Source organism: Carcharhinus amblyrhynchos, chromosome 26 (genome assembly GCF_965287045.1).
Source record: "Carcharhinus amblyrhynchos chromosome 26, sCarAmb.v2.hapA, whole genome shotgun sequence".
In the NCBI taxonomy this organism is placed as follows: domain Eukaryota; kingdom Metazoa; phylum Chordata; class Chondrichthyes; order Carcharhiniformes; family Carcharhinidae; genus Carcharhinus; species Carcharhinus amblyrhynchos.
The window spans coordinates 13,577,023-13,604,680 of NC_137349.1; the positions used below are offsets into that span (position 1 = coordinate 13,577,023).

The 27,658-nt window shown below is 46.6% G+C and overlaps 1 protein-coding gene across 1 annotated transcript; it reads left to right on the forward strand.

Annotated features, from left to right (window-relative positions):
- The first annotated feature begins 9,342 nt into the window (after positions 1–9,342).
- Positions 9,343–27,020, forward strand: fkbp8 (FKBP prolyl isomerase 8). Its single transcript, XM_080213012.1, has 9 exons — positions 9,343–9,379; positions 11,063–11,421; positions 12,138–12,307; positions 12,405–12,493; positions 13,281–13,501; positions 17,181–17,353; positions 24,121–24,198; positions 25,603–25,734; positions 26,664–27,020. Exons 2-9 carry the CDS (start codon positions 11,076–11,078, stop codon positions 26,748–26,750), a joined length of 1,296 nt encoding a protein of 431 aa, XP_080069138.1. The 5' UTR covers positions 9,343–9,379; positions 11,063–11,075; the 3' UTR covers positions 26,751–27,020.
- The last annotated feature ends 638 nt before the right edge of the window (positions 27,021–27,658 follow it).

Consider the following 27,658-nt stretch of genomic DNA (forward strand, 5'->3'; position numbering starts at 1 on the left):
GATACAGTGGAAAGTATTGTTTCTTACAAAGAACAAAGAAAAGTGCAGCGCAGGAACAGGCCCTGCAGCCCTCCAAGCCTGTGCCGATGATGCCCTAATTAAACAAAACAAAAACATTCTGCCCTTACATGGTCTGTATTCTTCTATTCCCTCCCTATTCAGGTACCCCTCCAGATGCCTCTTAAATATTGTTAATATGCTTGCTTCCCCCACCACCTCTGGCAGTGCGTTCCAGGCACCCACCACTCTCTACATAAAAAACTTTCCCCCCACATCATCCTTAAACTTTCCCCCTCTCACCTTGAACCTGCACCCCTTCTTGCATGTTTTGCAGACAGCATGTACCATTTATTGAGTGCATAGGGAAGAAGGAAAGGCATAGGGTGCTGGATATAGTGTCACAGTTACAGGTAGGATGAAGCCATGATCTTATTGAATGGCAGGGCAGGCTCGAAGGGCTGGATGGCCTACTCCTGCTCCTATTTCTTATGTTCTTATGTTCTTAAGAGAAAGATCAGCTCAATATATGATAGATCCATTCAAAAGTCTGATGGCAGCAGGGAAGAAGCTGTTCCTGAGTCAATTGGTATGTGTCCTCAGACTTTTGTATCTTTTTCCCATGGAAGAAGGTGGAAGAGAGAATGTCCGGGGTGTGAGGGGTCCTTGGTTATGCTGGCTGCTTTTCTGATGCAGCATGAAGTGTAGACAGAGTCAATAGATTTGGCCCATTGTACCTGCTCTGGCTCTCTAAATGAGCAGTATGATTTAGTGCCATTCCTCTGCCTCTTCTCTGTACCCCTGCGCATCGTTTCTATTCAAATAATCATCTAATAACTTCTCGATTGCCTCAATTGAACCTGCCTCCACTGCAGTTCTAAGCAATGCATTCCAGAGATAAAAAGTTTTTCCTCACACCACATTTGCTTCTTTTGTGAATCCCTTTAAACCTGTGCCCTCTTGTCCTTCATCCTTTTATGAGCAGGAAGAGTTTCTCTCTGTCTATTCTGTCCAGCTCCCTCTTAATTTTGAACATCTCCATCAAATCTCCTCTTAGCCTTCTTCTCACCTGATGAAGGAGCGGCGCTCTGAAAGCTCGTGCTACCAAATAAGCCTGTTGAACTTTAACCTGGTGTTGTAAGACTTCTTACTGTGCCTTCTTCTTTCCAAGGATAACAATCCCAAACTCTCCAACCTCTCCTCATAACTGAACTTTGTCATCCCTGGAACCATTCTTGTGAACCCCTTCTGCAGTCTGTCCAATTCATTCACACTGTTCCTTAAGTGTGGCAGCCATAACTATACATTATATTCCAGCTCGGGTCTAACTAGTGTCCTCTATAAGTTCATCATAACCTCCTTATTCTTGTACCCTATGTCCCTATCAATAAATTCCCCAGAATACAAATGTTTTATTAACTGTTCTCTCCACCTTCAATGATATATGCATGAATATACCAGGTCCCTCTGCTTCTGCTAGCATTTAAAACTTTAACCCTTATTTTATATTGTCCTAGTTTCTCCATGTTGTCCCTACCATAATGGCATGGTAGCACAGTGGTTAGCACTGCTGCCTCACGGTGCCAGGGCCCATGTTCCACTCTGGCCTCAGGTGACTGACTCTGTGGAGTTTGCATGTTCTCTCCATGTCTGCATAGGTTTCCTCCGGGTGCTCTGGTTTCCTCCCAAGATGTGCAGGTTAGGTGGATTGGCCATACTAAATTGCCCCTAATGTCAAAAATATGCATAGGATAGGTAGATATGCAGGGGCTATAGAGATGGAGTAGTTGGGTGGGGATTCAGTGCAGACTTGAAGGGCCAAATGGCCTTCTTCTGCACTGTAAGGATTATATGGTTCTAAATTGCATCACTTCACACTTTTCCACATTGAGTTTTATCTGTCACCTTTCTGCTCATTCCACCAAATTGTTTACGTCCTTTTGAAGCTCTGCACCGTCCTCTTCACGGTTACAAAACTTCTAATCATTCATAGCAAGTCAGATGAATTGATGACACAAATAGAAGTAAGCAGGTTTGATCTGATACTCATTACAGAGGCATTGCTGTAAGGTGATATAATATAATGTAAAAAAGGATAGCAAGAGCTTTTATAAATATATAAAAAGGAAGAGGCTGGCTAGGGTGAACGTTGGACCCTTAGAGGATGAGAGGGGGGACTTAGTGGTAGGGGATGGGGAAATGGCTGAGGTCTTGAATAACTTTTTTGTTTCGGTCTTCATGGAGGAGGACGTGAATAATTTGCCGGGTGTTAGCAATGGAAAGGTGGTAGGACTGGAGGGTCTCAATGACATTGTTGTTACTAGAGAGGCAGTGCTCGACAGACTGGAGGGACTGATTGTGGACAAGTCCCCAGGACCGGATGGAATGCATCCGAGGGTTCTGAAAGAAATGGCGGAGGTGATGGTGGATGCCTTGGTGGTTATTTTCCAAACGTCGCTGGATTCCGGGGAAGTGCCGGAAGATTGGAAAACGGCTAATGTTACGCCGTTGTTTAAGAAGGGTGGCAGGCAAAAGGCAGGGAATTATAGGCCAGTTAGTTTAACGTCTGTTGTAGGTAAAATGTTAGAATCCGTCATCAAGGAGGAAATAGCGAGGCATCTTGAGGGGTATTGCTTGATAGAGCAGACGCAGCACGGTTTTGTTAAGGGGAAGTCGTGTCTGACAAATTTATTGGAGTTCTATGAGGATGTGTCTAGGGCGGTGGATAGAGTAGAGCCGGTGGATGTGGTCTTTCTTGATTTTCAGAAGGCGTTTGACAAGGTACCTCACAAGAGGTTATTGCAGAAGGTAAGGGGGCATGGAGTTGGGGGTAGGGTGTTAGCGTGGATAGAGGATTGGTTGTCAAATAGGAGGCAGAGAGTGGGGGTCAATGGGTGCTATTCGGATTGGCGGTTGGTGACTAGTGGAGTGCCCCAGGGGTCGGTGCTGGGGCCTCAGCTATTTACCATTTATATAGATGATCTGGAGGAGGGAACCGAGTGTATGGTGTCGAAATTTGCTGATGACACCAAGATTGGTGGAACGGCAAATTGCGCGGAGGGTGTGGAGAGTCTGCAGAAGGATCTAGATAGGCTGGGCGAATGGGCCAGGAACTGGCAAATGGAATTTAATGTTGGCAAGTGCGAGGTGGTCCACTTTGGTAGGAAGAATGGTAGGAAGGACTATTACTTACATGGCGAAAAACTGCAGCAGGCGACGGTGCAGAGGGACCTCGGGGTCCTTGTGCATGAGTTGCAAAAACCCAGCCTGCAGGTGCAGCAGGTGGTCAGGAAGGCTAATGGGATGCTGGCCTTCATAGTGAGGGGGATTGAATATAAAAGTAGGGAGGTCTTGCTGCAGCTGTATAGGGCATTGGTGAGGCCGCAGCTGGAGTACTGTGTGCAGTTTTGGTCGCCGCACTTACGCAAGGATATTTTGGCCTTGGAGGGAGTGCAGAGGAGGTTTACTAGGCTGATACCGGAGTTGAGGAGGTTGAGCTATGAGGAGAGGCTGAATAAACTAGGCTTGTACTCGTTAGAGTTTAGAAGAGTGAGGGGAGATCTCATTGAGACATATAAGATGATGAATGGGATGGATAGGATAGAGGTGGAGAGACTCTTCCCGCTCAGAAAGGACAGTAGGACTAGGGGGCACAGCCTCAAGATAAAGGGGGGGACGGTTTAGAACAGAGTTGAGGAGGAACTTCTTCACTCAAAGGGTGGTGAATCTCTGGAATTCTCTGCCCGTTGAAGTGGTGGAGGCTGCCTCGCTAAATATTTTTAAGATGCAGGTTGATGGGTTTTTGATAAGCGAGGGGATTAAGGGTTATGGGGAGAGGGCGGGAATGTGGAACTGAGCCACGACAGATCAGCCATGATCTTATTGAATGGCGGGGCAGGCTCGAAGGGCTAGATGGCCTACTCCTGCTCCTATTTCTTATGTTCTTATGTTATGATCAGGGCTGGAATTTAGTATTCAGGGTGCTTCACACTTCAAAGAATGGGGAAGAACAGAAAAGAAGATGGGAGCTCTGTTAACATCGGATGAGTGTGGAGATGCCAGCGTTGGACTGGGGTAAACATAGCAAGAAGTCTCACAACACCAGGTTAATTTCCAACAAGTTTATTTGGTAGCAAATGCCACTAGTTTTCGGGGTTCTGTCCTTTCATCAGGTGAGTGGGGAGTTGGGGCAGAGCCCCGAAAGCTAGTGGCATTTGCTACCAAATAAACCTGTTGGACTTTAACCTGGCGTTGTGAGACTTCTTACTGTGTTTACCCTGGAGGCCTGTGACCAGTGGTGTCCCTCAGGGATCAGTGCTGGGTCCAATGTTATTTGTGATTTATATTAATGATTTGGATGAAAATATAGAAGGCATGGCTAGTAAGTTTGCAGATGACACCAAGATTGGTGGCATAGTGGATAGTGAAGAAAGATATTTCCAATTGCAATAGAATCTTGATCAATTGGGCTAGTGGGCTGACGAATGGCAGATTGAGTTTAATTTAGATAAATGAGAAGTGATGCATTTTGGTAGATTGAATCAGGGCAGGACTTACTCAGTTAATGGTAGCGAGTTGGGGGGAGTTATAGAACAAAGAGATCTAGAGGTACATGTTCATAGCTCCTTGAAAGTGGAGTCATGGGTGGACAGAGCGGTGAAGAATGCATTCAGCATGCTTGGTTTCATTGGTCAGAACAGGAGTTGAGACGTCTTGTTGAAGTTGTACAAGTCTTTGGAAAGGCCACACTTGGAATACCGTGTGCGATTCTGGTCCCCCTATTATAGAAAGGATATTATTAAACTCGAAAGAGTGCAGAAAAGATTTATTAGGATGCTATCAGGACTTGATTGTTTGAGTTAGAAGGAGAGGCTGGATAGACTGGGACTTTTTTCTCTGGAGCATAGAAGGCAGACGGGTGACCTTATAGACGTCTGTGAAATAATGAGGGGCATAGATCAGCTAGATAGTCAATATTATTTCCCAAAGGTAGGGGAGTCTAAACTAGAGGGCATAGGTTTAAGGTGAGAGGGGATACAAAAGTGTCCAGAGGGGCAATTTTTTTCACACAAAGAGTGGTGAGTGTCTGGAACAAGCTGCCAGAGGTAGTAGTAGAGGCGGGTACAATTTTGACTTTCAAAAAGCATTTAGACAATTATATGGGTAAGATGGGTATAGAGGGATATGGGCCAAATGTGGGCAATTGGGATTAGCTTAGGGGTTTAAAATAATGGCAGCATTGACAAGTTGAGCCAAAGGGCCTTTTCCCATGCTGTGAACCTCGATGACTCAATGATTCCAGAAATGAAGGACTCACCTTACGAAAAGAGATTGAGCAGCTTAGGTGTATTGATAAGCAGAGGCATCTGTGTGTACAGGTACAAAGGTCACTGAAAGTGGCAATGTAGGTGGAGAAGGTAGTCAAGAAGGCATATGGCATGCTTGTCTTCATCGGCCAGGACATTGAGTTTAAAAATTGGCAAGTCATATTGCAGCTTTATAGAACCTCAGTTAAGCTGCACTTGGAACATAGTGTTCAATTCTGGTCGCCATACAATCAGAAGGATGTGGAGGTTTTGGAGAGGGTACAGAAAAGATTTACCAGGATGTTGTCTGGTATGGAGGGCATTAACTATGAGGAGAGGTTGGAGAAACTTGATTTGTTCTCACTCGAGCAACAGACATTGAGGGGCAACCTGATAGAAGTCTACAAGATTATGAGGAACATAGACTGAATGGATAGTCAGAAGCTTTTTCCGAGGTGGAAGAGTCAATTACTAGGGGGCACAGGTTTAAGGTGCGAGAGGCAAGGTTTAAAGGAGATGTATGAGGCAGGTTTTTTACATAGAGGGTGGTGATGGGTGTCTGGAACTTGTTGCCAGGAGAGGTAGTGGAAGCAGAGATGGTAGTGACTTTTAAAGGGTTTCTTGACAAATACATAAATAGGATAGGAATAGAGGGATATAGGCCCTGGAAGGATAGGGGGTTTTAGTTAAGTATGGTTGGTCCAGGCTTGGAGGGTTGAAGGGCCTGTTCCTGTGCTGTAATTTTCTTTGTTCTTTGTTCTAGTTTAGGCCTATACTCCCTGGAGTTTAGAAGAATAAGAGGAGATCTAATTGATGCTAAAGATGCTAAAGGGGATTGACAGAGTAGACGCAGAGCAGATATCTCCTCTTAGAATCATAGGGGGAGATGACTCCCCTAAGGCAGAAAAAGGTCTTTCATCCCATCGAGTCTATGTCAGTCAAAGACCAACTATCCTTGTTAGAACAATATGCCATAGTTTTAGATGAAGGGGTGGCATATTTATAAGAGGAATGACTTCACTCAGAGGATGGTGATTCTGTGGAATTCTCTACCACTAAGTGCAGTGGATGCCGGAACATTAAACACATTTAAGGATGAGTTGCATAGGTTTTTAATTAGCAGTGGGATGAAGGGTTATGGGAACAGGCAAGAAAGTGGAGATGAGGCAGGGATGAAATCAGCTATGATCATTTTGAATGTTGGAGCAGGCTCGAGGAGCTGATTGGCTTACTCCTGCTCTTGGTCCTTATGTTTATGTTCTTATGAAGTACAAGGGTTCCTAGATTTCTGCAAAGAAGAAGCAGCAGAAAATTAACGGTGTTAAATCCACTGAATTTACAGCAGAGTAACAGATGGGTGGCACAGTGGGGGTTAGCACCACTGTCTCACGGTGCCAGGGACCCAGATTCAATTCTCAGCTTGGGTCCATGTCCGCGCGGAGTCTGCACATTCTCCCTGTGTCTGCGTGGGTTTCCTCTGGGTGTTCCGATTTCCTCCCACAGTCTGAAAGACATGCTGGGTAGGGTACATTGGCCATGATAAATTCTCCCTCTGTGTACCCGAACAGGCACCAGAGTGTGGCAACTAGGGGGATTTTCAGAGTAATTTCATTTCAGGGTTAATGTCAGTCTGCTTGTGACACTAATAAATTAACTTTTAAGAGATCATTGCTTTTATTCAGTCACTGTTGATGTTTCATCTCTACACAAGAGAATAGTTTGAATTATATCTGCTCATCCTGCTATTAAACACCTTCATCACCTTTCGCTTCATCTACTCAAGTTATGATTTGTTGGTGTTTTATGGAATATATGAAGTCCTCACAATTCTGGTGAATTGAAACAAAAACATTGGCCACAATCCTCCAGCCGTTCTCGCCCCGTTGCCGCTGTCCGAGAGGACGGAGAATTGGTGCTCAGGCAAATTTCCGCTCACTGTGGTGGGACAGGAGAACCTCGGCTGCCAGCAAGGTTGGAGAATTCTGGCCATTGTCTCTAACTACTAAGTTGATATCAGTGAGGAGTTTGTGTGTGCCCTGGTTGAGTGTGTTTCATGTCCCAGGCATTGTAATGAGTAACTCTATTTATTCAGCAGATTGTGGATCGTTGGTTAGGCCAGCATTTATTGCCCGTCCCTAACTGCCCCTTGGAAGGTGATGGTGAGCCACCTTCTTGAAACACTGCAGTTCCTGTGGTGTAGGTAAACTCATTGTGCTGTTAGGGAGGGAATTCCAGGATTTGGACCCAGTGACAGTGAAGGAACAGCGATATATTTCAAAGTCAGGATGGTGAGTGACTTGGAGGGGAATTTCCAGGTGGTGATGATCCCATGTGTCTGCTGCTCCTGTCCTTCTAGATGGCAGCAGTTGAATGGGGCGTTTTTACGCACTTTATAGCCACCTTGGAGAATATACTCTGTAAACTGAGTGCTCAAGTGAGAATATGATCATGTGACTACAAAAGTGATCCTGTGACAGAAACGTGGGAATTATTCCTGGGAGCTTAGGAAGAACACAAGTGCTTAAGCAGCTGCTAAGCTAGTGAATGAACTACCTTGTTGAAAGTTCTTGTTGACAGTCCTCCAGGGAACATCTACAATACTCCAAAGGTAGAATCTGCAAAACTGACCAAGGGAAGCCACCTCAGTTAATCTTCGCCTAATGCATCGCTCAATAACCTTTAACCTGCAATGTGAGTTAAAATATTTCCCAGTGGCAAACATAAGATCCAGATGGGCAGGACCTCGAGAGCAAAGGATGAATTCAGTCCATTCAGGTACTGCACTCAGACTCAAATAGGGACACCAGGGACTTAAAGAGCCTGAAACTGCAGTGTCTGCGGTGGGATGCTTGCTGCAGGCTCTTAGTGGATATTGCATATTTAGAAAGACGTATTTGTATCTGTGTTTCTCTAATGGCTGCTTGCGCACTTGAATGGGTGCGAGAGGATTTGAGTGGGTGCAAGTGGATTTGAGTGGGTGTGAGTGGAATTGAGTGGGTGCTGTTGGATTTGAGTAGGTGCTGTTGGATTTGAGTGGGTGCTGTTGGATTTGAGTGGGTGCTATTGGAATTGAATGGGTGCTGTTGGAATTGGATGGGTGATGTTGGATTTGAGTGGGTGCTGTTAGATTTGGGTGGATGCTGTTGGAATTGGCTGGGTGCTGTTGGATTTGGGTGGGTGGTGTTGGATTTGGATGGTGCTGTTGGAATTGGGTGGGTGGTGTTGGATTTGGGTGGGTGCTGTTAGATTTGAGTGGGTGCTGTTGGATTTGAGTGGGTGCTGAGTGGATTTGAGTGGGTTTCAGTGGGTGCTGTGGATTTGAGTGGGTGCTGAGTGGATTTGAGTGGGTGCTGAATGGATGCTGTTGGCTCTAAATAGGTTCTGGGTGGGTGCTGTTGGAGCTGGGTGGGTGCTCTTGGCTCTGAGTGAGTGCTGTTGGAGCTGAGTGGATGCTGTTGGAGTTGGATGGGTGCTGGCTGGGTGCTGCTGGGGCTGGCTGGGTGCTGCTGGAGCTGACTGGGTGCTGCTGGGGCTGGCTGGGTGCTGCTGGAGCTGACTGGGTGCTGCTGGGGCTGGCTGGGTGCTGCTGGGGCTGGCTGGGTGCTGCTGGGGCTGGCTGGGTGCTGCTGGAGCTGACTGGGTGCTGCTGGAGCTGGCTGGGTGCTGCTGGGGCTGGCTGGGTGCTGCTGGGGCTGGCTGGGTGCTGCTGGAGCTGACTGGGTGCTGCTGGAGCTGACTGGGTGCTGCTGGAGCTGACTGGGTGCTGCTGGAGCTGGCTGGGTGCTGCTGGGGCTGGCTGGGTGCTGCTGGGGCTGGCTGGGGCCGGCTGGGGCTGGCTGGGTGCTGCTGGGGCTGGCTGGGTGCTGCTGGGGCTGACTGGGTGCTGCTGGGGCTGGCTGGGTGCTGCTGGGGCTGTTACTCGGTTGATGTTACATTTTGGAGGCTGAGTCGGAGGAAGCGGAAATGGTTGTGATTGGCGTTCTCAGCAGCCAATCAGCAGATGGAGCCCGCTGCCAACGGCCAATGAACTGACCCGGGGCGGGACCTCTGTGTGAGTAGCGGAAATCAGGAAGAAGGTGAGTGTGAGGGTGAGGGAGAGGGAGAGATTTAGAGGGAGGGGTAGAGGGAGAGGTAGAGGGAGAGATTTAGAGGGAGGGAGGGGTAGAGGGAGAGATTTAGAGGGAGGGTGAGGGACAGAGGGAGTGAGGGGTAGAGAGATTTAGAGGGAGAGACAGAGGGAGGGTGAGGGGCAGAGGAAGAGGCAGAGAGGGAGGGTGAGGGGCAGAGGCAGAGAGGGAGGGTGAGGGGCAGAGGCAGAGAGGGAGGGTGAGGGGCAGAGGCAGAGAGGGAGGGTGAGGGGCAGAGGCAGAGAGGGAGGGTGAGGGGCAGAGGCAGAGAGGGAGGGTGAGGGGCAGAGGCAGAGAGGGAGGGTGAGGGGCAGAGGCAGAGAGGGAGGGTGAGGGGCAGAGAGGGAGGGTGAGGGGCAGAGAGGGAGGGTGAGGGGCAGAGAGGGAGCGTGAGGGGCAGAGGAAGAGGCAGAGAGGGAGGGTGAGGGGCAGAGGGAGAGGCAGAGAGGGAGGGTGAGAGACAGGGAGGATGAGGGACAGAGGGAGTCAGAGACAGAGAGGGAGGGTGAGGGACAGAGGGAGGATGAGGGACAGAGGGAGTCAGAGACAGAGAGGGAGGGTGAGGGACAGTGGGAGGATGAGGGACAGAGGGAGTCAGAGACAGAGAGGGAGGGTGAGAGACAGAGGGAGGATGAGGGACAGAGGGAGTCAGAGACAGAGAGGGAGGGTGAGGGACAGTGGGAGTCAGAGACAGAGAGGGAGGGTCAGAGAGAGGGATAGGGACTTAAAGGTGATGAATTCCACTGTGGGTTCACTGGGTGTTGCATTTCCAGGTTACTGTTTCTATCCTTGGCACAGAATCTGTCTGATTTACAATTTGTGTCTAGGTAACTCAGGCTTGGGGCCTCCAGTGTTGGAGAGTGGCCTTATGTTGACAAAGATCCTCCTGTAGTGGTTCAGCTGGGCAGTAGCTAAGCAGACACTCTCTGACTCTTTCCCCTCTCTTGAAAATCTTTGCTAGATATGGTTTGGTATCCACATTTGATTTATTGTCACCTGTGTGAACATACAGTGAAAACTACTGTTTCTTGCGTGCTATATGGACAAAGCATACCATTCATAGAGAAGTAAAGGAGAGAGTGCCAAATGTAGTATTATAGTCATAGCTAGGGTGCAGAGAAAGATCAACTTAGTGTGAGGTAGGTTCATTCAAAAAGCTAATGGCAGCAGGGGAGAAACTGTTTTTGAGCTGGTTGGAACCTGTCCTCAGATTTTGCTATCTTTTTCTCGATGGAAGAGAGAATGTCTGGGGTGTGTGCGGTCCTTGATTTTGCTGGCTGCTTTTCTGAGGCAGCAGGAAGTGTAGATGGAGTCAATGGATGGGAGGCTGGTTTGCATGATGGATTGGGCTACTTTAATGACCTTTTGTAGTTTTTTGCAGTCTTGGGCAGAGCAGGAGCCATACCAAGCTGTGATACAATCGGAAAGGATGCTTTGAGAACCCGGTCTCCTGTTTGACTGTGGGAGCATCAGCTTTTACATTGATGCTCTCCGCAGTGTGAACCCTATCACCATTTGCAATGGATAACTGGACAGCAGCTTGGAGTGTGAATACCTGGATCATTTTCCATCAGAAGAATTGATCCTGTGCTGGTTATAATACTCACATTTCTTTCTTTTTCTCTGTTGCAGTTTCTGAGCCAAAATGGAGGAGCTGGTATCGGGTAACCAGGGGGCAGCTGGAGATGCAGGGCCACAGACACTAGGGAATAAGCAAAATGTCATTGTGACCCCAGGGAAGAAATTAATCAACACAAAAGCTTCTCTCCTGGACAGTGGAGAAGATGTTGAGATGACGAATGGTGACACAGATGAGGATGACTCAGGTGATCTCCCTTCTCTGGAACGAGTTGGATTCGCCAAAGAACTGGAGAGAGCAGCTGAGGAAAGTTTGGAGGCCCGTGCATTGGAGGTGAATGGAGAGGACGCAAGCAAGGAAGAAAACTTGGACAGTTCGCAAGATCCAGATGATGAGTGGCTACAGGTGCTGGGTACGGTTAACTACCTTTCGTGCTCTAATAGATCAAATGATACATCAGCGCCGGGGGAGCGCCGCCCGGCCAGGGGGGGTCGGCGCCGGGGGGAGCGCCGCCCGGCCGGGGGGGTCGGCGCCGGGGGGGGTCGGGGTCGGCGCCGGGGGGAGCGCCGCCCGGCCGGGGGGTCGGCGCCGGGGGAGCGCCGCCCGGCCGGAGGGGTCGGGGTCGGCGCCGGGGGAGCGCCGCCCGGCCGGGGGGGTCGGGGTCGGCGCCGGGGGAGCGCCGCCCGGCCGGGGGGGTCGGGGTCGGCGCCGGGGGAGCGCCGCCCGGCCGGGGGGTCGATCTTTTGGTTCAGGCATTAAACTGACGACGTCATCCAGGCTGATCTTGTTTCTGGTCAACGAAGAACCTTTTTTTGTGTTTGCTCTGATTTAATAAAGTGCTTCCATTCGTGTTGGTTCTTTCTCACTCTCTGAGTGACAATGAGGGCCCCTGGCCTGTGATAGCGAACCCATCTCGGTGTCTGAATCCCGTTTTTGCCTGTCTCCCTTTGGAGGATCCGCAGTTGAAATTCAAATGTTCCTGTTCACTCCCTGGGCAAAATCCTTGCTGTTTCTCATTGTTAATGTGTAAACCCAGACACTGTGTTCACAGGATATTTGACTCTCATCACAGCTGAATCCAGATTATTTTTTACAAATGCAACAGGAGATTTGATGTGTTTTCTGCAGGGAACGGGCTTCTGAAGAAGAAGGTTCTGGTCACTGGTAAGCATGAGGAACAAAGGCCGCAGAAAGGTCAGACAGTAACTGTACATCTGAAGGTGATGCTGGAGGATGGGACGGAGGTAGAGGAAGATCCCAGTCTTTGTTTTACCGTGGGGGATGGTGATGTTATCCAGGTTGGTGTGAGGTCAGCTGCTGTGTTCTGGATGTCTTTGGCAGAGCCAGTTTGTATGGGAGCATCATTTCAGGCTCTCTCTCTTTCTCTCCTGGCAGGCGTTAGACCTCTGTATCCAGCTGATGGACCAGGATGAATTGGCGCTAATTATTTCTGATGCGAAGTATGCCTATGGCAGCCTGGGCAGGTGAGTGCGGAGAACTCCACGTTAAAACTGAGCCTTCAAAAACAGCAAACCCCACACCTTAAACTGCAACAATTTCATTGGTCTGTTTCTTCACTTCAATTCCCCCCCTCCACCACACCATCTACTGACTTTCATAGGGCTAAGAGTCAAGCTCTCTCTGTACTGTCCCCCCCATCAAATACACCCAGGACAGGTACAGCACGGGGTTAGATACAGAGTAAAGCTCCCACTACACTGTCCCCATCAAACACTGTAAGAAGTCTGACAACACCAGGTTCAAGTCCAACCGGACTTAAACCTGGTGTTGTCAGACTTCTTACTGTGTTTACCCCAGTCCAACGCCGGCATCTCCACATCATGGCTCCCATCAAACGCTCCCAGGACAGGTGCAGCATGGAGTTAGATACAGAGTAAAGCTCCCACTACACTGTCCCCATCAAACACTCCCAGGACAGGTACAGCACGGGGTTAGATGCAGAGTAAAGCTTGTTCTATAATGCTGTAGTGGATCTGTCACCAGTCTCTCTCTCTGAGATTTTGTGGACTCTTTGTGGTGCTGTGTTGATTCTCACAGGAATTTGGAGTGTTATAGCTCACAGGGTTTGAACCTATTGTTCTGAGCTGGGTTATACCCAGATCCCAGTGAGAATCTCTATCTCACTGTTCCCACAGGACTCTGTGTGTGAAGGTAAACATGCTGTCTGGCACTTTGTGAATTGAATCAAATGGTGTAGTGAGAGTTGTGTATGGGTGGTTATTTATAATGTTGTTTCTCACCTCTTTCTAGCTCCCAGCCTGTTGTCCCTCCAGGCAGCGCTGTCCACTTGGAGGTTCAGCTCCTCTCTGTGAGTGACGGCCCAGATATCGAACTCCTATCAGGAAAAGAGAGATTGCTGCTGGCCAATAAGAAACGAGAGCGAGGGAACTTTTACTTTTTGCGGAATGAATATGTCTTTGCAATCAGCTCCTACGATATTGCCCTCAATGTGGTAAACGCCACCTCCAAAGGTAGGTTCAGCCTCACCACATCAGGGATTGTTTGAATGGTACTCAATGAAAGATGCTAGCCATTGTGACAAACAGGAGGAGGCCATTCAGCCCCTCCAGTCTTCAACTATTCTGTGAGATCATGGCTAATGTGCGTTTTAACTCTATCCATCCACTTGGGCTCTTTATCTCTTAATAATCTTGTCTAGTAAGCGTTGATCAATCTGAGTTAAAATTATGATTGAGTTAGCTTTTTGTGGATGAGAGATTTCCACATTTCTACAATCCTGTGGGTGAAGAAATGTTTCCTAACTTTTCTCCTGAACAGTTGGGTCTGATTTTTAGCTTGTTGCCCTTTTACCTCTACTGCCCCACACTGGAAAACACTGTCTATCTGATTTAACCCTTTCATGATCATAAGAACTGAATCAAATTGACTGTTCACCTTCCATATTTTCGAGAATTCAAATTTAATTCCTGCCTTAGAACAGTTTAAAAGGTCTTGATAAAGTAAATGTAGACCAAAGATACAACCTCAGGCTAAAAGTATGATTCTTTAAAACAGAAATGAGGAGAAATTTCTTCAGCCAGAGAGTGGTGAATTTGTGGAACTCATTGCTGCAGAAGGCTGTGGAGGCCAAACCATTGAGTGTCTTTTAGACTGAGATAGATAGGTTCTTGATTAATAAGGGGATCAGGATTTATGGGGAAAAGGCAGGAGAATGGGGATGAGAAAAATATCAGCCATGATTGAATGGTGGGGAAGATTCAATGGGCCAAATGGCCTAATTCTGCTCCTATGTCTTATGGTTTTATGGTCTAAATGTTTCCTCTTATGGGGCAATCTTGAACAAGAGGTCACGGGTTTACGTTGAGAGGCGGTAGATTTAAAACTGAGATGAGGAGGAACAACTAATCACAGAGTGAGATGAATGTGTGGAACTCGCTGCCCCATAGCGTGATGGAGTCTGAATCATTGAATGGTTTCAAGAAGGAGATAGAGATATTTTAAATTTTTACAAAAGGGAAAAGGGGAACAGATGGGGAGGTGGATTTGAGACCAGGGAGAAATCAGCCATGATCTGATTGAATGACAGAGCAGGCTCAAAGGTCTGAATTTGTCTACTTCTGCTCCTCATGCCTATGTTCCGAACGTCACATGCTTGTGAATCTATGATGCTGTCCTCCCCCGGCCTATCTTTTCTTTCTGAAATGTGATGTCCGGCACCATACACAATTTCATAGCGAGGGGGATTGAATATAAAAGTAGGGAGGTCTTGCTGCGGCTATATAGGGCTTTGGTGAGGCCGCAGCTGGAGTACTGTGTGCAGTTTTGGGCGCCGTACTTACGCAAGGATATTTTGGCCTTGGAGGGAGTGCAGAGGAGGTTTACTAGGCTGATGCCGGAGTTGAGGGGGTTGAGTTATGAGGAGAGGCTGAATAAACTAGGCTTGTACTCGTTAGAGTTCAGAAGAATGAGGGGAGATCTCATTGAGACGTATAAGATGATGAATGGGATGGATAGGATAGAGGTGGAGAGACTCTTCCCGCTCAGAAAGGATAATAGGACTAGGGGGCACAGCCTCAAGATAAAGGGGGGGCGGCTTAGAACAGAGTTGAGGAGGAACTTCTTCACTCAAAGGGTGGTGAATCTCTGGAATTCTCTGCCCGTTGAAGTGGTGGAGGCTGCCTCGCTAAATATTTTTAAGACGCGGGTTGATGGGTTTTTGATAAGAGAGGGGATTAAGGGTTATGGGGAGAGGGCGGGAATCTGGAACTGAGACACGACAGATCAGCCATGATCTTATTGAATGGCGGGGCAGGCTCGAAGGGCTAGATGGCCTACTCCTGCACCTATTTCTTATATTCTTATGTACTCCAGTTGTGATCTAACTTTGTGCAACTGGAGAACTTCCTCTCAACTAGAGTATTGCATCCAGTTCTGGTCAACACACTGTAGGAAGGAGGTGAGGGTTCTTGAAAGGGTGCAGAGGAGATTTACCAGAATGGTTCCAGAGATGAGGAATTTTGGCTGCAAGATTAGTTTGGAGAAGTTAGGTTAATCTCCTCGGAGCAAAGGAGATTGAGGGGTGATTTAATCAAAGTGTGCAATATAATGAAAGACTTAGATAAAGTAGACAAGGAAAAACTCTTCCCATTAACTGATTGTAGGTGAACCAAGGAATACAGATGCAAGGTTTTCTGTCTCCAGCTGTGGTCTAACTTTGCATATCTGAAGAACTTCCTTTTACATTCCAGCTCTTTTGTTATAAAAGCTGACATTCTACCAGCCTTTTGGATTATTATTAGCATCCATTACATTTTAATGATCTGTACAGAGAGGTTCCCAAATCTCTGGGAACTCCTCTGTTTCCAGTTTTTCAGTATATAAATAATACTGAGGTCAAATATTTGAAGTATTGTGTGCAATTCAGGTCACCACACCACCAGAAGGACATGGAAGCTTTGGAGAGAGTGCAAAGAAGGTTCACTAGGATGTTGCCTGGCCTGAAGGGTATTGGCTATGGGGAGGTTGAATAAACTAGGATTGTTTTCACTGGAAAGACAGAGACCGAGGGGAGACCTGATAGAGATCTACAAAATGATGAGAGGCATAGACAAGTGGATAGTCAGAGGTTTTTTCCCTTGGGTGGAAGTGTCAATTACATAAGGGGATGGGTTTAAGTTGAGAGGGGGAAAGATTAAGGGAGAGATGCAGGGGACAGTTTTCATGCAGATAGTGACAGGTGCCTGAAAAGCGCTGCTAGAGGAGGTGATGAAAGGAGGCACCTGGATGGGTACATGAATAAGGAGGGAATAGAGGCATATGGACTGAGTAAGGGCAGAAGGCTTTTTTTAGTTTAGTTAGGGCATCATGATCAGCAGAGGTCTGGAAGACTGAAGGGCCCTTTCCTGTGCTGTACTTTCCTTTTGTTCTTTGTTTCAATTTCTTTTTGGTTCCAAATGGATAATTTTGTGCTTAGCTGCACAGTTTGCCCCCTCCATTTAGAACATAGAACATTACAACGCAGTACAGGCCCTTTGGTTCCACTGGTCGGTGCAACAATCTAATGACCCTCTAACCCAAACTATTCCAATGTTATCCATATGCCTATCCACTGACCATTTGAAGTTGGCAAGTTCACAACTGCTGCAGGCAGGGCATTCCACGCCCTTACTACCCTCCGAGTAAAGCACCTACCTCTGACATCCGTCCTATAACTACCACCCCTTAATTTAAAGCTATGTCCCCTCAATGTTCGTTCAATGTCTGTTTATGATTTTATGGTCAGATCTCCAATGCATACTAAACCAATCTACGTGTCAGCGGCAAAGCTGGGATCTCAGTTGTATAATCTAAATCAGTGATAGGGGAGTTCCCAGGAGCAATTCTGTTGGAAAACTGCTAATCGCAAACTGGGAGCTTTAAACTAAGCTCACGCTCAGTGCTGCTATCTTCCTGTATGAACTATTGTTGCATAGAATTTCACAGTTACAAAACACAGCAATACATCTGTGTGTAGGACAGTCTCCCCGCTATATGACCCAGTTTGTTTTTTTGGTTTGCTTTTTTAACTGTTCTCTACATTGTTTCCCCAGGTGTTTCTCAGGGAAGGGTGCTCTCCTGAGGTCTGCTGTCCCTTCCCCTCTCTTCCTCCCTCCCTCCCTCCTTCTCTGATATTTGATGTGAATTTTGCAGTGGACTTTGCGGACGCAGAGGAAGAAGAGTTGATGGAAGTGAAGGTGAAATGTCTGAATAACCTGGCAGCAGCTCAGTTAAAACTCGAACACTTTGAGGCAGCTCTCAAATCCTCAGATGCTGCCCTCAAGCACCAACCAAACAACGTCAAGGCACTCTTCCGGAAAGGGAAGGTAGGCCCAGGTCCTAATGAATTTGAATCTCAATATTATAAACCTGCTTAAATGATATCTTTGTATTACACTTGGGTAAACTAAAGGAATTTACAGAAAAGTCAAAAAGGAATAAGATCAGACTGATCATCTGGTGTCAAATGAATTACTGTAAACAGGAACAGAAAACCCAGCCCAGTCACACTGCAAAGTCCTTACAAACATCCGGGAACTTGTGGCAAAATTCAATATCCATCCCATAGATTAGTTGGCAACATCCTGACACGTGAACATAGGAATTAGAAGCAGGGGTAGGCCACTCGGCCCTTCGAGCCCTGCTTCACCATTCAAGAAGACCATGGTTGATCTGATTGTAACCTTAACCCACATCCTGCCGACCCTGATAGCCTTTCACCCCCGATAACCTTCCACCCTCCCCCTTGTTTATCAGAAATCTATCTTCCCATACTTCCAAAATATTTAAAGATTCTGCTCTCATTGCCCATAGAGGAAGAAAGTTCCAAAAACTTCTCATCCTCTTGAGAGATAAGAAATTCTCCTCGTCATTGTCTTTATTGAATACCCTCTTCTTTTTAAACAGTGACCTCCCCGCCCTGTTCTAGATTCCCTGACTAGAGGAAACATCCTTTCTGCATCCACCCTGTTAATGCCCCTCATTAGCTTCTTTGTTTCAATCAAGCCATCTCTTATTCTTCTAACCTTTAGTGGATACCATCCTAACCTTTCCTCATAGACCACCCATTCCTGGTATTAGTCTAGTGAACCTTCTCTGAACTGTTGATGCACTTACACTTTTCCATAAATAAGGAGATCAACAGTATTCCAGATGCAGTCTCACAATATCCTGTACTTTTCTATTCAATTCCCCTCGTAATAAATGTTAATGTTCTAATAGATTTCCTAATTACTTGCTGTTCCATGTTGTCATTCATGCACAAGACACCCAGAGCCCCTTGAATCTCGGAGCTTGGCAATCTCTCTCCAATTAAATAATAAGTGACATTTCGCGCCACAGAAATGCCAGGCAATTGCCATCACCAATAAGAGACACTCTAACCATTGCCCCATAACATTCAATGGTGTTACCATTACTGAATCCCCCCACTGTCAACATCCTTGGGGTTACCATTGACCAGGATCACAACTGGACTTGCCACATAAACACACTTGGCTACAAGTGCAGGTCAGAGGCTAGGAATCATGCGGCAAGTATCTCACCTCCTGACTCCCCAAATCCTAGCCACATCTTCAAGGCACAAGTCAGGAGTGTGATGGCATACTCTCCACTTGCCTGGATGGGTGCAGGTCCAACAACACTCAAGAAGCTCAACACCATCCAGGACAAAGCAGCTTGCTTGACTGGCACCACATCTACTCTCTCCACCACCGACGCTCAGTAGTAGCAGTGTGTACTATCTATACGATGCACTGCAGCAATTCACCAAAGATCCTTAGACAGCACCTACCAAATTCACGATCACTTCCATCTAGAAGGACAAGGGCAGCAGATACATGGGAACATCACCACCTGCAAACTCCCCTCCAAGCCATTCACCATCCTGACTTGGAAATATATCAGCTGTTCCTTCACAGTCGCTGAGTCAAAATCCTGGGAATTTGCTCCCAAACAGCATTGTGGGTCAACCCACATCACATGGACTGCAGCAATTCAAGAAGGCAGCTCACCACCACCTTCTCAAGAGCAACTAGGGATGGGAAATAAACGCTGGCCAGCCAGCGATGCCTATATCCTGAAAGCAAAATACTGTGGATGCTGGAAATCTGAAATAAAAACAGAAACTGTGGGATAAACTCAGCAGGTCAAGCAGTGTCTGCTAAACATCACTTAGAGGAAGCACTGAGGGTGGTGGGTACAGAAAATACTCTGGGTGGGGAATTTCAATGTCCATCACCAAGAGTAGCTCAGTAACACCAATACTGACCAAGCTGGTCAAGTTCTGAAGGTCAAATATGCCGGACTTGGTCCACAGCAGGAGGTGAGAAAACCATCAAGAGCAAAATTCCTACCTGAACTCATCCTCACCAATTTATCTATCAGAGATGCATTGATAGGATTGACCACTGCAAAATCCTTGTGGGGATGAAGTCCCAGTTTCACGGAGGATGCTCTCCATCATTTTGTTTGGCATTGCTACTGTGCTAAATGAGAGAGTTTCAGGACAGATCTGGGAACTCAGAATTGGGCATTCATGCCACCCAGTGGGCCATCAGCAGCAGAACTGTGTTTAACCACAATGTGTAACTTCATGGCCTGGTATATGCATCACTCTCCATTACCATCAAGCTAAGCGATTGATCTTGATTCAATAAAGACTTCAGGAGCGCATGCCAGGAACAGGATTGGACATGTTTCAGTGAAGCTACAACACAGGACTACTTGCGTGCAAAAGCAGCATGTGATAGGCAGAGCTAATTGATAGCACAACCAATGGATCAGATCGAAGCTCTGTTGCTCTCCGTATCCAGAGTGCATGGTAGACAATTAACAACTAACAGGAGGAGAACACTTCAAAACAACCTTGCCCTCAATGATGGGATTCCCAGCATGGTGCAGAAGAAAAGGCAGAAGCATTTGCAGCTATCTTCAGTCAGAAGCAGCGAGTGGATGATTCATCTCAGCTCCTCCAGTGGTTCCTAACATCTCAGATGTCAGTTTTCAGCCAATTTGATTCACTCCGTGTGATATCAGCACTCAGGAGAAACTACCTATCTGCATCTACCCTTTTGCACTCTGCAAGAACTTTTTAAGTTTCAATGAGATCAGCTTCTCATTCTTTTAAACGCTATAGAATATCAACCCAATTGATGAACACTCTGGATACTGCCAAGACTCTGGGGCTCTGACAATATTCTGGCAATGGTACTAACAACCTGTGCTCCAGAACTTGCCATGCCCTAGTCAAGATGTTCCAGTACAGCCATCTACCCAGCAACATGGAAAATTGCCCGGATATGTCCTGTACACAAATCAAAGAACAAAAACAGCCTGGGAAACAGGCCCAATGAGCCCGCGCCACCATTTTAACATTACCAGACCCCCTCCACCCGTGACCCTTATCTATGCTTATGGCATTCCACATTGAGGGAAAACTAATTTAGGGACAATTTATTACCTCCAATCAGCCTAATAGCACATCTTTGGGGTATGGGAGGAAACCGGAGCACCCGGAGAAAACCTATGCAAGCATGGGGAGAATGTGCAAACTCCCACAGACACTGGCCCATCAGTCTACTCTCAGTCATCAATAAAGTGATGGAAGGGGTTATCGACAGTGCTATCAGGCAGCGCTTACTCAGAAATAACCTGCCCCCTGACACTCTGGGTTCTGCTAGGGTCGCTCAGTTCCTGACCTCATTACAGCCTTGGTTCAAACATGGACAAAAGAGCTGAATTCCAGAGGTGAGGCCGCGTTTGACCGAGTGTAGCATCAAGGAGCCCTAGCAAAACTGGAGCCAATGGGAAAACTCTCCGCTGGTTGGAGTCATACCTGGTACAAAGGAAGCTGGTTGTGGTGGTTAAGGTCAGTCACCTCAACTCCAGGACTTCACTGCAGCTGTTCCTCAGGGTAGTGTCCTCAATCCAACCATCTTCAGCTGCTTCATCAATGACCCTCCATCATAAGGTCAGGAGTGGGAATGCTTGCTGATTGTGCAATATTCAGCACCATTCACGACTCCTCAGATACTGAAGAAGTTCATTTCCAAATGCAGCAAGACCTAGACAATATCCAGGTTTGGTGGCATGTAACTATCGGAGCCACACAAATGCAATCGATGACCATCTTTGACAGACAATCTAACCATTGCCTTTGACATTCAATGGTATTACCATTGCTGATCCTGCACTATCAACATCCTGGGGGTTATCATTGACCAGAAACTCAATTGGACCAGCCATACAAATAATTTGGCTACGAGACAGTTTAGAGGTTAGAAATACTGAGGCAAGTAATTCATTTCCTGACTCCCCAAAGCCTGTCCACCATCTACAAGGCACAAGTCAGGAGTGTGATGGAATACTTTCCACTTGCCTGGATGAGTGCAACACCAACAACACTCAAGAAACTCAACACCAGCCAAGTCATTGCTACCCCATCCACACATATGCACACCCTCCACCACTGTTGCACAGTGGCAGCAGTGTGTACCATCTACAAGATGCACTGCTGGAACTCACCAAGGCTCCTTAGGCAGCACCTCCCAAACCCATGCCCACCACTATCTAGAAGGACAAGGGCAGCAGATGCCTGGGAACACCACCCAGAGGTTCTTCACCCTGACTATATTGACACTGTCGCTGGATCAGAATCCTGAAACGCCCTAAGAGCACAGCGGGTGTACCTACACCACAACAGTTCAAGGTGGTGACTCACCATCACCTTCTAAAGGGGCAGTTAGGAACGGGCAATGAATGTTGGCCAGTAACACCCACATCGCGTGAAAAAACAAAACAAATTGTCAGCCTTTCCATTTTAAATGATCATGTTCAGGTTCATAGTGTCTGTAATTGATTGTAACTGCGCCAGTGCTGATGGAAGAATAATTAGTGTGTCAGGTTTACATAGGAAATCTTATTATAATAATGAAGACAGGAAAGTAGAATGGAATAAAAAAAAGGGCAGAATGTAATTAGGTGTGTGTGTGTGTGTGATTATGACAGTAATCAGCAAAGGGGGGGGGATTGCTGAAGTTCAGATTGTGTGTGTGTGTGTGTGTGTGTGTGTGTGTGCATGTACGTGTTTGTATGTGTACTTCTGTGCGTGTGTGTTAGTGTTTCACTGCTTGCATTCTGGTTAAATTATCCAGGATGCTTTCACCATGCATCTCCTTTATTGAGTCTCTACTGTTGAAGCTGAACAGGATGTCTGGAGGTCTCCATGTTGCTGGGACTGCAGCTCCCCCAGTGACATTACTGCACTCAAACCCAGATTGTGCTGAAGGATCTGTCGCTGTTTGATCCTGTAACCCGACCTTGCTTTGTTGCCACTACCACGAGTGAGGGATTTGTCTGTCTTGAAGGATGAAAACCAAAGCCTATATTTTCCCATTCCTCTTCCTTTATGTCATGCAGTTGTTGTGTGTCATTGAATCTGCTTCTGCATCGGCTCGGATACTTGTTCTGAGAAGCTATTCAAGCAGGAAAGGTAACACAGTCTTCCTCTTGGAGTCCACACTTACTATTGGGGTTTATACCTGTGAACTGGACATTCATCAACCCAAAACTGCCCGTTTAATTGGCAGGATGAGGGGAGGTCCCAGAGGATTGGCAAATAGCCAATGTTGTTCCTTTGTTTAAGAAGGGCAGCAAGGATAATCCAGGTAATTACAGGCTGGTGAGCCTTACAGCAGTGAGAAATTATTGGAGAGGATTCTTCAAGACAGGATTTAATCCCATTTGGAAATAAGTGGACGTATTAGTGAGAGGCAACTTAGTTTTGTGAAGGGGAGGTCATGTCTCACGAACTTGATCGAGTTTTTCGAGGAAGTGACAAAGATGATTGCGGGTAGGGCAGTGGATGTTGCCTACATGGACTTCAGTAAGGCCTTTGACAAGGCCCCTTATGGCAGACTGGTGTAGAAGGTGAAGTTGTACGGGACCAGAGGTGAACTGACGAGGTAAACACAGAACTGGCTCAGTCATAGAAGACAGAGGGTAGCAGTGGAAGGGTGTGTTTCAGGGCTGTGACTAGTGGCATTCCTCAGTGATCAGTGCTGGGACCTTTGCTGTTTGTAATATATATAAATGATTTGGAGAAAAATATAACTGATTTGATTAAGTTTGTGGATGACACAAAGGTTGGTGCATTTGTGGATAGCGAAGAGGACCATCAAGATACAGCAGGATATAGATCGGTTGGAGACTTGGGCGGAGAGATGGCAGATAGAGTTCAATCTGGACAAATGTGAGGTAATGCATTTTGGAAGGTCTAAATACAGATAGGAAATATAAATGGCAGAGCCGTTAAGAGTATTGATAGGCAAAGGGATCTGGGTGTACAGGTACACAAGGTGCTAAAAGTGGCAAAGCAGGTGGAGAAGGTAGTCAAGAAGGCATATGACATGCGTGCCTTCATTAGCTGGGGCATTGAGTTTAAAAATTGGCAAGTCATGTTGCAGCTTTATAGAACCTTAGTTAGGCCGCACTTGGAATATAGTGTTCAATTCTGGTCGCCACACTACCAGAAGGATGTGGAGGCTTTAAAAAGGGTACAGAAAAGATTTACCAGGATGTTGCCTGGTACAGAGGGCATTAGTTATGTGGAGAGGTAGGAGAAACTTGGTTTGTTCTTACTGGAATGACAGAGGTTGAGGGGCAACCTGATAGAAGTCTACAAGATTATGAGGGACATGGACAGAGTGGATAGTCAGAAGATTATTCCCAAGGTGGAAGTCAATTACAAGGGTGCGTAGGTTTAAGGTGCGAGAGGCAAGGTTTAAAGGAGATGTAAGAGGCAGATGTTTTACACAGAGGGGTGGTGGGTGCCTGGAACTCACTGCTGGGGGAGGTAGTGGAAGCAGGTACGATGGTGACTTTTAAGAGGTGTCTGAACAAATACATGAATGGGTGGGAATCGAGGGATATGGCCCCCGGAAGGATAGGGGTTTTAGTTCAGTTGAGCAGTATGGTCAGTGTAGCTTGGAGGGTCGATGGGTCTGTTCCTGTGCTGTAATTTTTTTTGATCTTTGAGACTGTACTCTGATTCCCTCTTTGTTTCCTGTTCCCCCTCTTTGTTTCCTGTTCCCAGGTCTTGGCCCTACAGGGTGAATATGCAGAGGCCATACCTGTCCTACGGAAAGCTTCAAAACTGGAACCGTTAAACAAGGTGAGTGGAGATTTGCAGATGGTGCCTTGGCAGTTGTGATTTCTGTTGTATGTCGCTGAGTTGGGACTTCAGCTCTGAGACAGACAGGGCAAAGTTTCATGTGTGTGTGTGTGTGTGTGTGTGTGTGTGTATTGGCCTGTATCTGTGTGTATGTGGAATCTGTATTGGACTGCATCTATCCAGACATAGTAAGTAATTGTTGACTGATTTATCTGGGTATCTTTCAGGCAGCCTGGCTATTTTAACAGCACCAGTGGTTGATTTGTTGTTCTGTCTGTTGCCCAGCACTGAGCAGCTCCTTGTCTGGATTCGGGGGGGGAAGGACTCTTTTTATGATTTCAGGATGTTACAAAGGGTGGCATAGTGGTCAGCACTGCTGCCTCACAGTGCCAGGGACTCGGGTTCAATTCCGACCTCAGGTCACTGCCTGTGTGGACTTTGCATGTTCTCCCCGTGTCTGCATGGGTTCCCTCTGCGTGCTCCGGTTTCCTCCCACATAATGTGTCAACTAGGTGGATTGGCCATGATAAATACATAGAATGAAGAACAAAAGAAAATTACAACACAGGAACAGGCCCTCCAAGCCTGCACCGACCATGCTGCCTGACTTAACTAAAACCCCCTACCCTTCCAGGGACCATATCCTTCCATTCTCAACCTATTCATGTAATTGTCAAGACACCCTTAAAAGTCACTATTGTATCTGCTTCCACTACCTCCCCCGGCAGCAACTTCCAGGCACCCACCACCCTCTGTGTTTAAAAAAAAAACTTGCTTCTGACTATCCACTCTGTCCATGCCTCTCATAATTTTGTAGACTTCTATTAGGTCACCCCTCAACCTCCATTGTTCCAGTGAGAACAAACCAAGTTTCTCAACCTTTCCTCATAGCTAATGCCCTCCATACCAGGCAACATCCCTGGTAAATCTTTTCTGTACCCTCTCCAAAGTGTCCACATCCTTCTGGTAGAGTGGCAATCAGAATTGAACACTATATTCCAAATGTGGCCTAAGGTTCTATAAAGCTGCAACATGACTTGCCAATTTTTAAATTCAATGCCCCGACCAATAAAGGCATCTTCTCCATCTGCATTGCCACTTTCAGTGACCTGTATACCCAGATCCCTCTGCCTATCAATACTGTTAAGGGTTCAGCCATTTACTGTATATTTCCCATCTGTAATTAGACCTTCCAAAATGCATTACCTCACATTTGTCCGGATTAAACTCCATCTGCCATCTCTTGGCCCAAGTCTCCAACTGATCTATATCCTGCTGTATCCTCTGATGGTCCTCGTTGCTATCCGCAAATTCACCAACCTTTGTGTCGTCCACAAACAAGTGCTTTGTTTGGAATTTTCTGTGATTTTTTTTTAAACAGTCGATGTTGCTCCTGATCTGCAGGCGATTCAAGCTGAGCTGACCCAGTTGTTGAGGAAACAGTCAGAGCAGCGGAGCATGGAACAGGCCATGTGCCGGAAGATGCTCGGAAACATGGCTGTGCCCACTCGCTCCTCCACATCACCACCATCATGGGTATGTGAATTACAAACATATTGTCCAATCATACAGGTTACAAGTAGCATCCTGATAAAAATCTTCACACAATAGGAATGCTCACCTGAGATGGAGAGGGAGCTTTACTCTATCTAATCCCATGCTGTACCTGTCCTGGGAGTGTTTAGTGGGGGACAGTGTAGAGGGAGCTTTACTCCCTCTGACGAATGGCAGTTGGAATAGAAGGAGCGACTGAATAGACTGGGACTTTTTTCTCTGGAGCATAGGAGGCTGAGGAGTGACTTTATAGAGGTCTATAAAATAATGAGGGGCATAGACAAGGTAGATAGTCAATCTTTTCCCAAAGATAGGGGAGTCCAAGGCATAGGTTTAAGGTGAGAGATACAAGTGTCCAGATGGGCAATTTTTTCATAGAAGGTGTTGAGTATCTGGAACAAGTTGCCAGAGGTAGTAGTAGAGGCAGATACAATTTATCTTTTAAAAAACATTTAGACAGTTACATGGGTACGTTGGGTATAAAGGGATATGGGCCAAATGTGGGCAATTGGGATTAGCTTAGGCGTTTTAAAAAAGGGTGGCATGGACAAGTTGGGCCATGCTGTAAACCTCTGATTCTACTCTGCATCTAACCCTGTCCTGGGAGTGTTTGATGGGGACAGTGTAGAGGGAGCTTTACTCTGTGTCTAATCCCGTGCTGGCATCCAACACGGACATTCATAACGCTGAGGAACAGACAGTGTTTTACATTTCTTTCCCAATGGAGAATTGCAGTTTTTACTACAATGCTGCACGGTTTTTAATCCCGTCTGATTCGGATCTGTTGACGAGAGCTTGGCCCCTCTTGCTCGGGGTTGGAAAGGGGATAAAGTAACACACTGACCATCAGGAAAGGGTAATTTCTGTGTCTTGGTGTGAGTGACCTGCTGTCCTCCTCTCTGCTTTTCCAGAAGATTCCATGGAAGTGGCTGTTTGGAGCAACAGTGGCAGCGATTGGAGGTGTGGCAGTGTCTGTTATCGTCGCTGCAAGAACCTAACAGTGGGTGAGCGGCCATACTCTTAGAGACAGGCTGTAATTATAAGCTAAATATTTTTGAATGAGTTCTCTTCCCCCATTCCAGAACATCGAGCCTCCAATTCAGGTTTTGTAAATAAATTGAAAGGAACCAAGCCAATCCATTCCATTAAAAATGAGTCATTTTGGAGCATGTATTGGCTGCTGATTGGTTGATATAACTCTGTTTTGATTTGACGTTAATTTATTTCTTGAGGGCATGGAGCTTGCTGTGAAGATAAATTTATCTCAAATGTTTATAGAATTATAATAAAAATATTTCTATTGAATTCTGTGTCTGAGGTTGCTACTAACTCAGTAGATTAGATCAAATCTGGTACTATTTTAGTCTACATGGGTCAGCACCACACTGTGCATTGCTGTTCCCATCTGAATCTTTACAAAGCTGTGCCAAAGGCTAATGCAGTTGGACATTTTTTTTTGCTGCTGATTGTCTTGTGCTAGGAGGCATGTGAAGCAACATGCAAGCATGCAGCAGACTTCTATCAGCTGTCAAAAGCAGCAGCCTGTCTTTACCCATCTAATTGCCCTGAATGGTTAGCACTAGTTCAATGTGGCCAGATGTGAGGTCTCTTGTCTCCTGATCAAAGGTTCCCCTATATGGAGGGACAGAGAGGACAGTGATCTAATCTCAGACAACAGTCCTCTTGATTTAAGCACAGCTTGAGAGAGTTTTGACCATTCAGTGCACTAGCTCATCCACCTGTGAACATTAACCTATCAGCACAGTCGCTCAAAAGCTTTGGCCAATTCTCACCAAATCAGAGAAGTGTGTCTTCCTGTGATTGGGCTGTGGGTTCCTTGATGTTTCAGCTCATTGTGTTTCTAAAAATGATCAGCCTGTGACTGTTAACTTGTCAAGTCATTGCC

Coding starts and splice junctions, on each gene's coding strand:
- fkbp8 (XM_080213012.1), top strand. CDS start 11,076: ATGGAGGAGCTGGTATCGGGTAACCAGGGGGCAGCTGGAGATGCAGGG. Junction 12,308..12,404: donor GGGATGGTGATGTTATCCAG/GTTGGTGTGAGG, acceptor CTCTCCTGGCAG/GCGTTAGACCTCTGTATCCA. Junction 13,502..17,180: donor GGTAAACGCCACCTCCAAAG/GTAGGTTCAGCC, acceptor TGAATTTTGCAG/TGGACTTTGCGGACGCAGAG.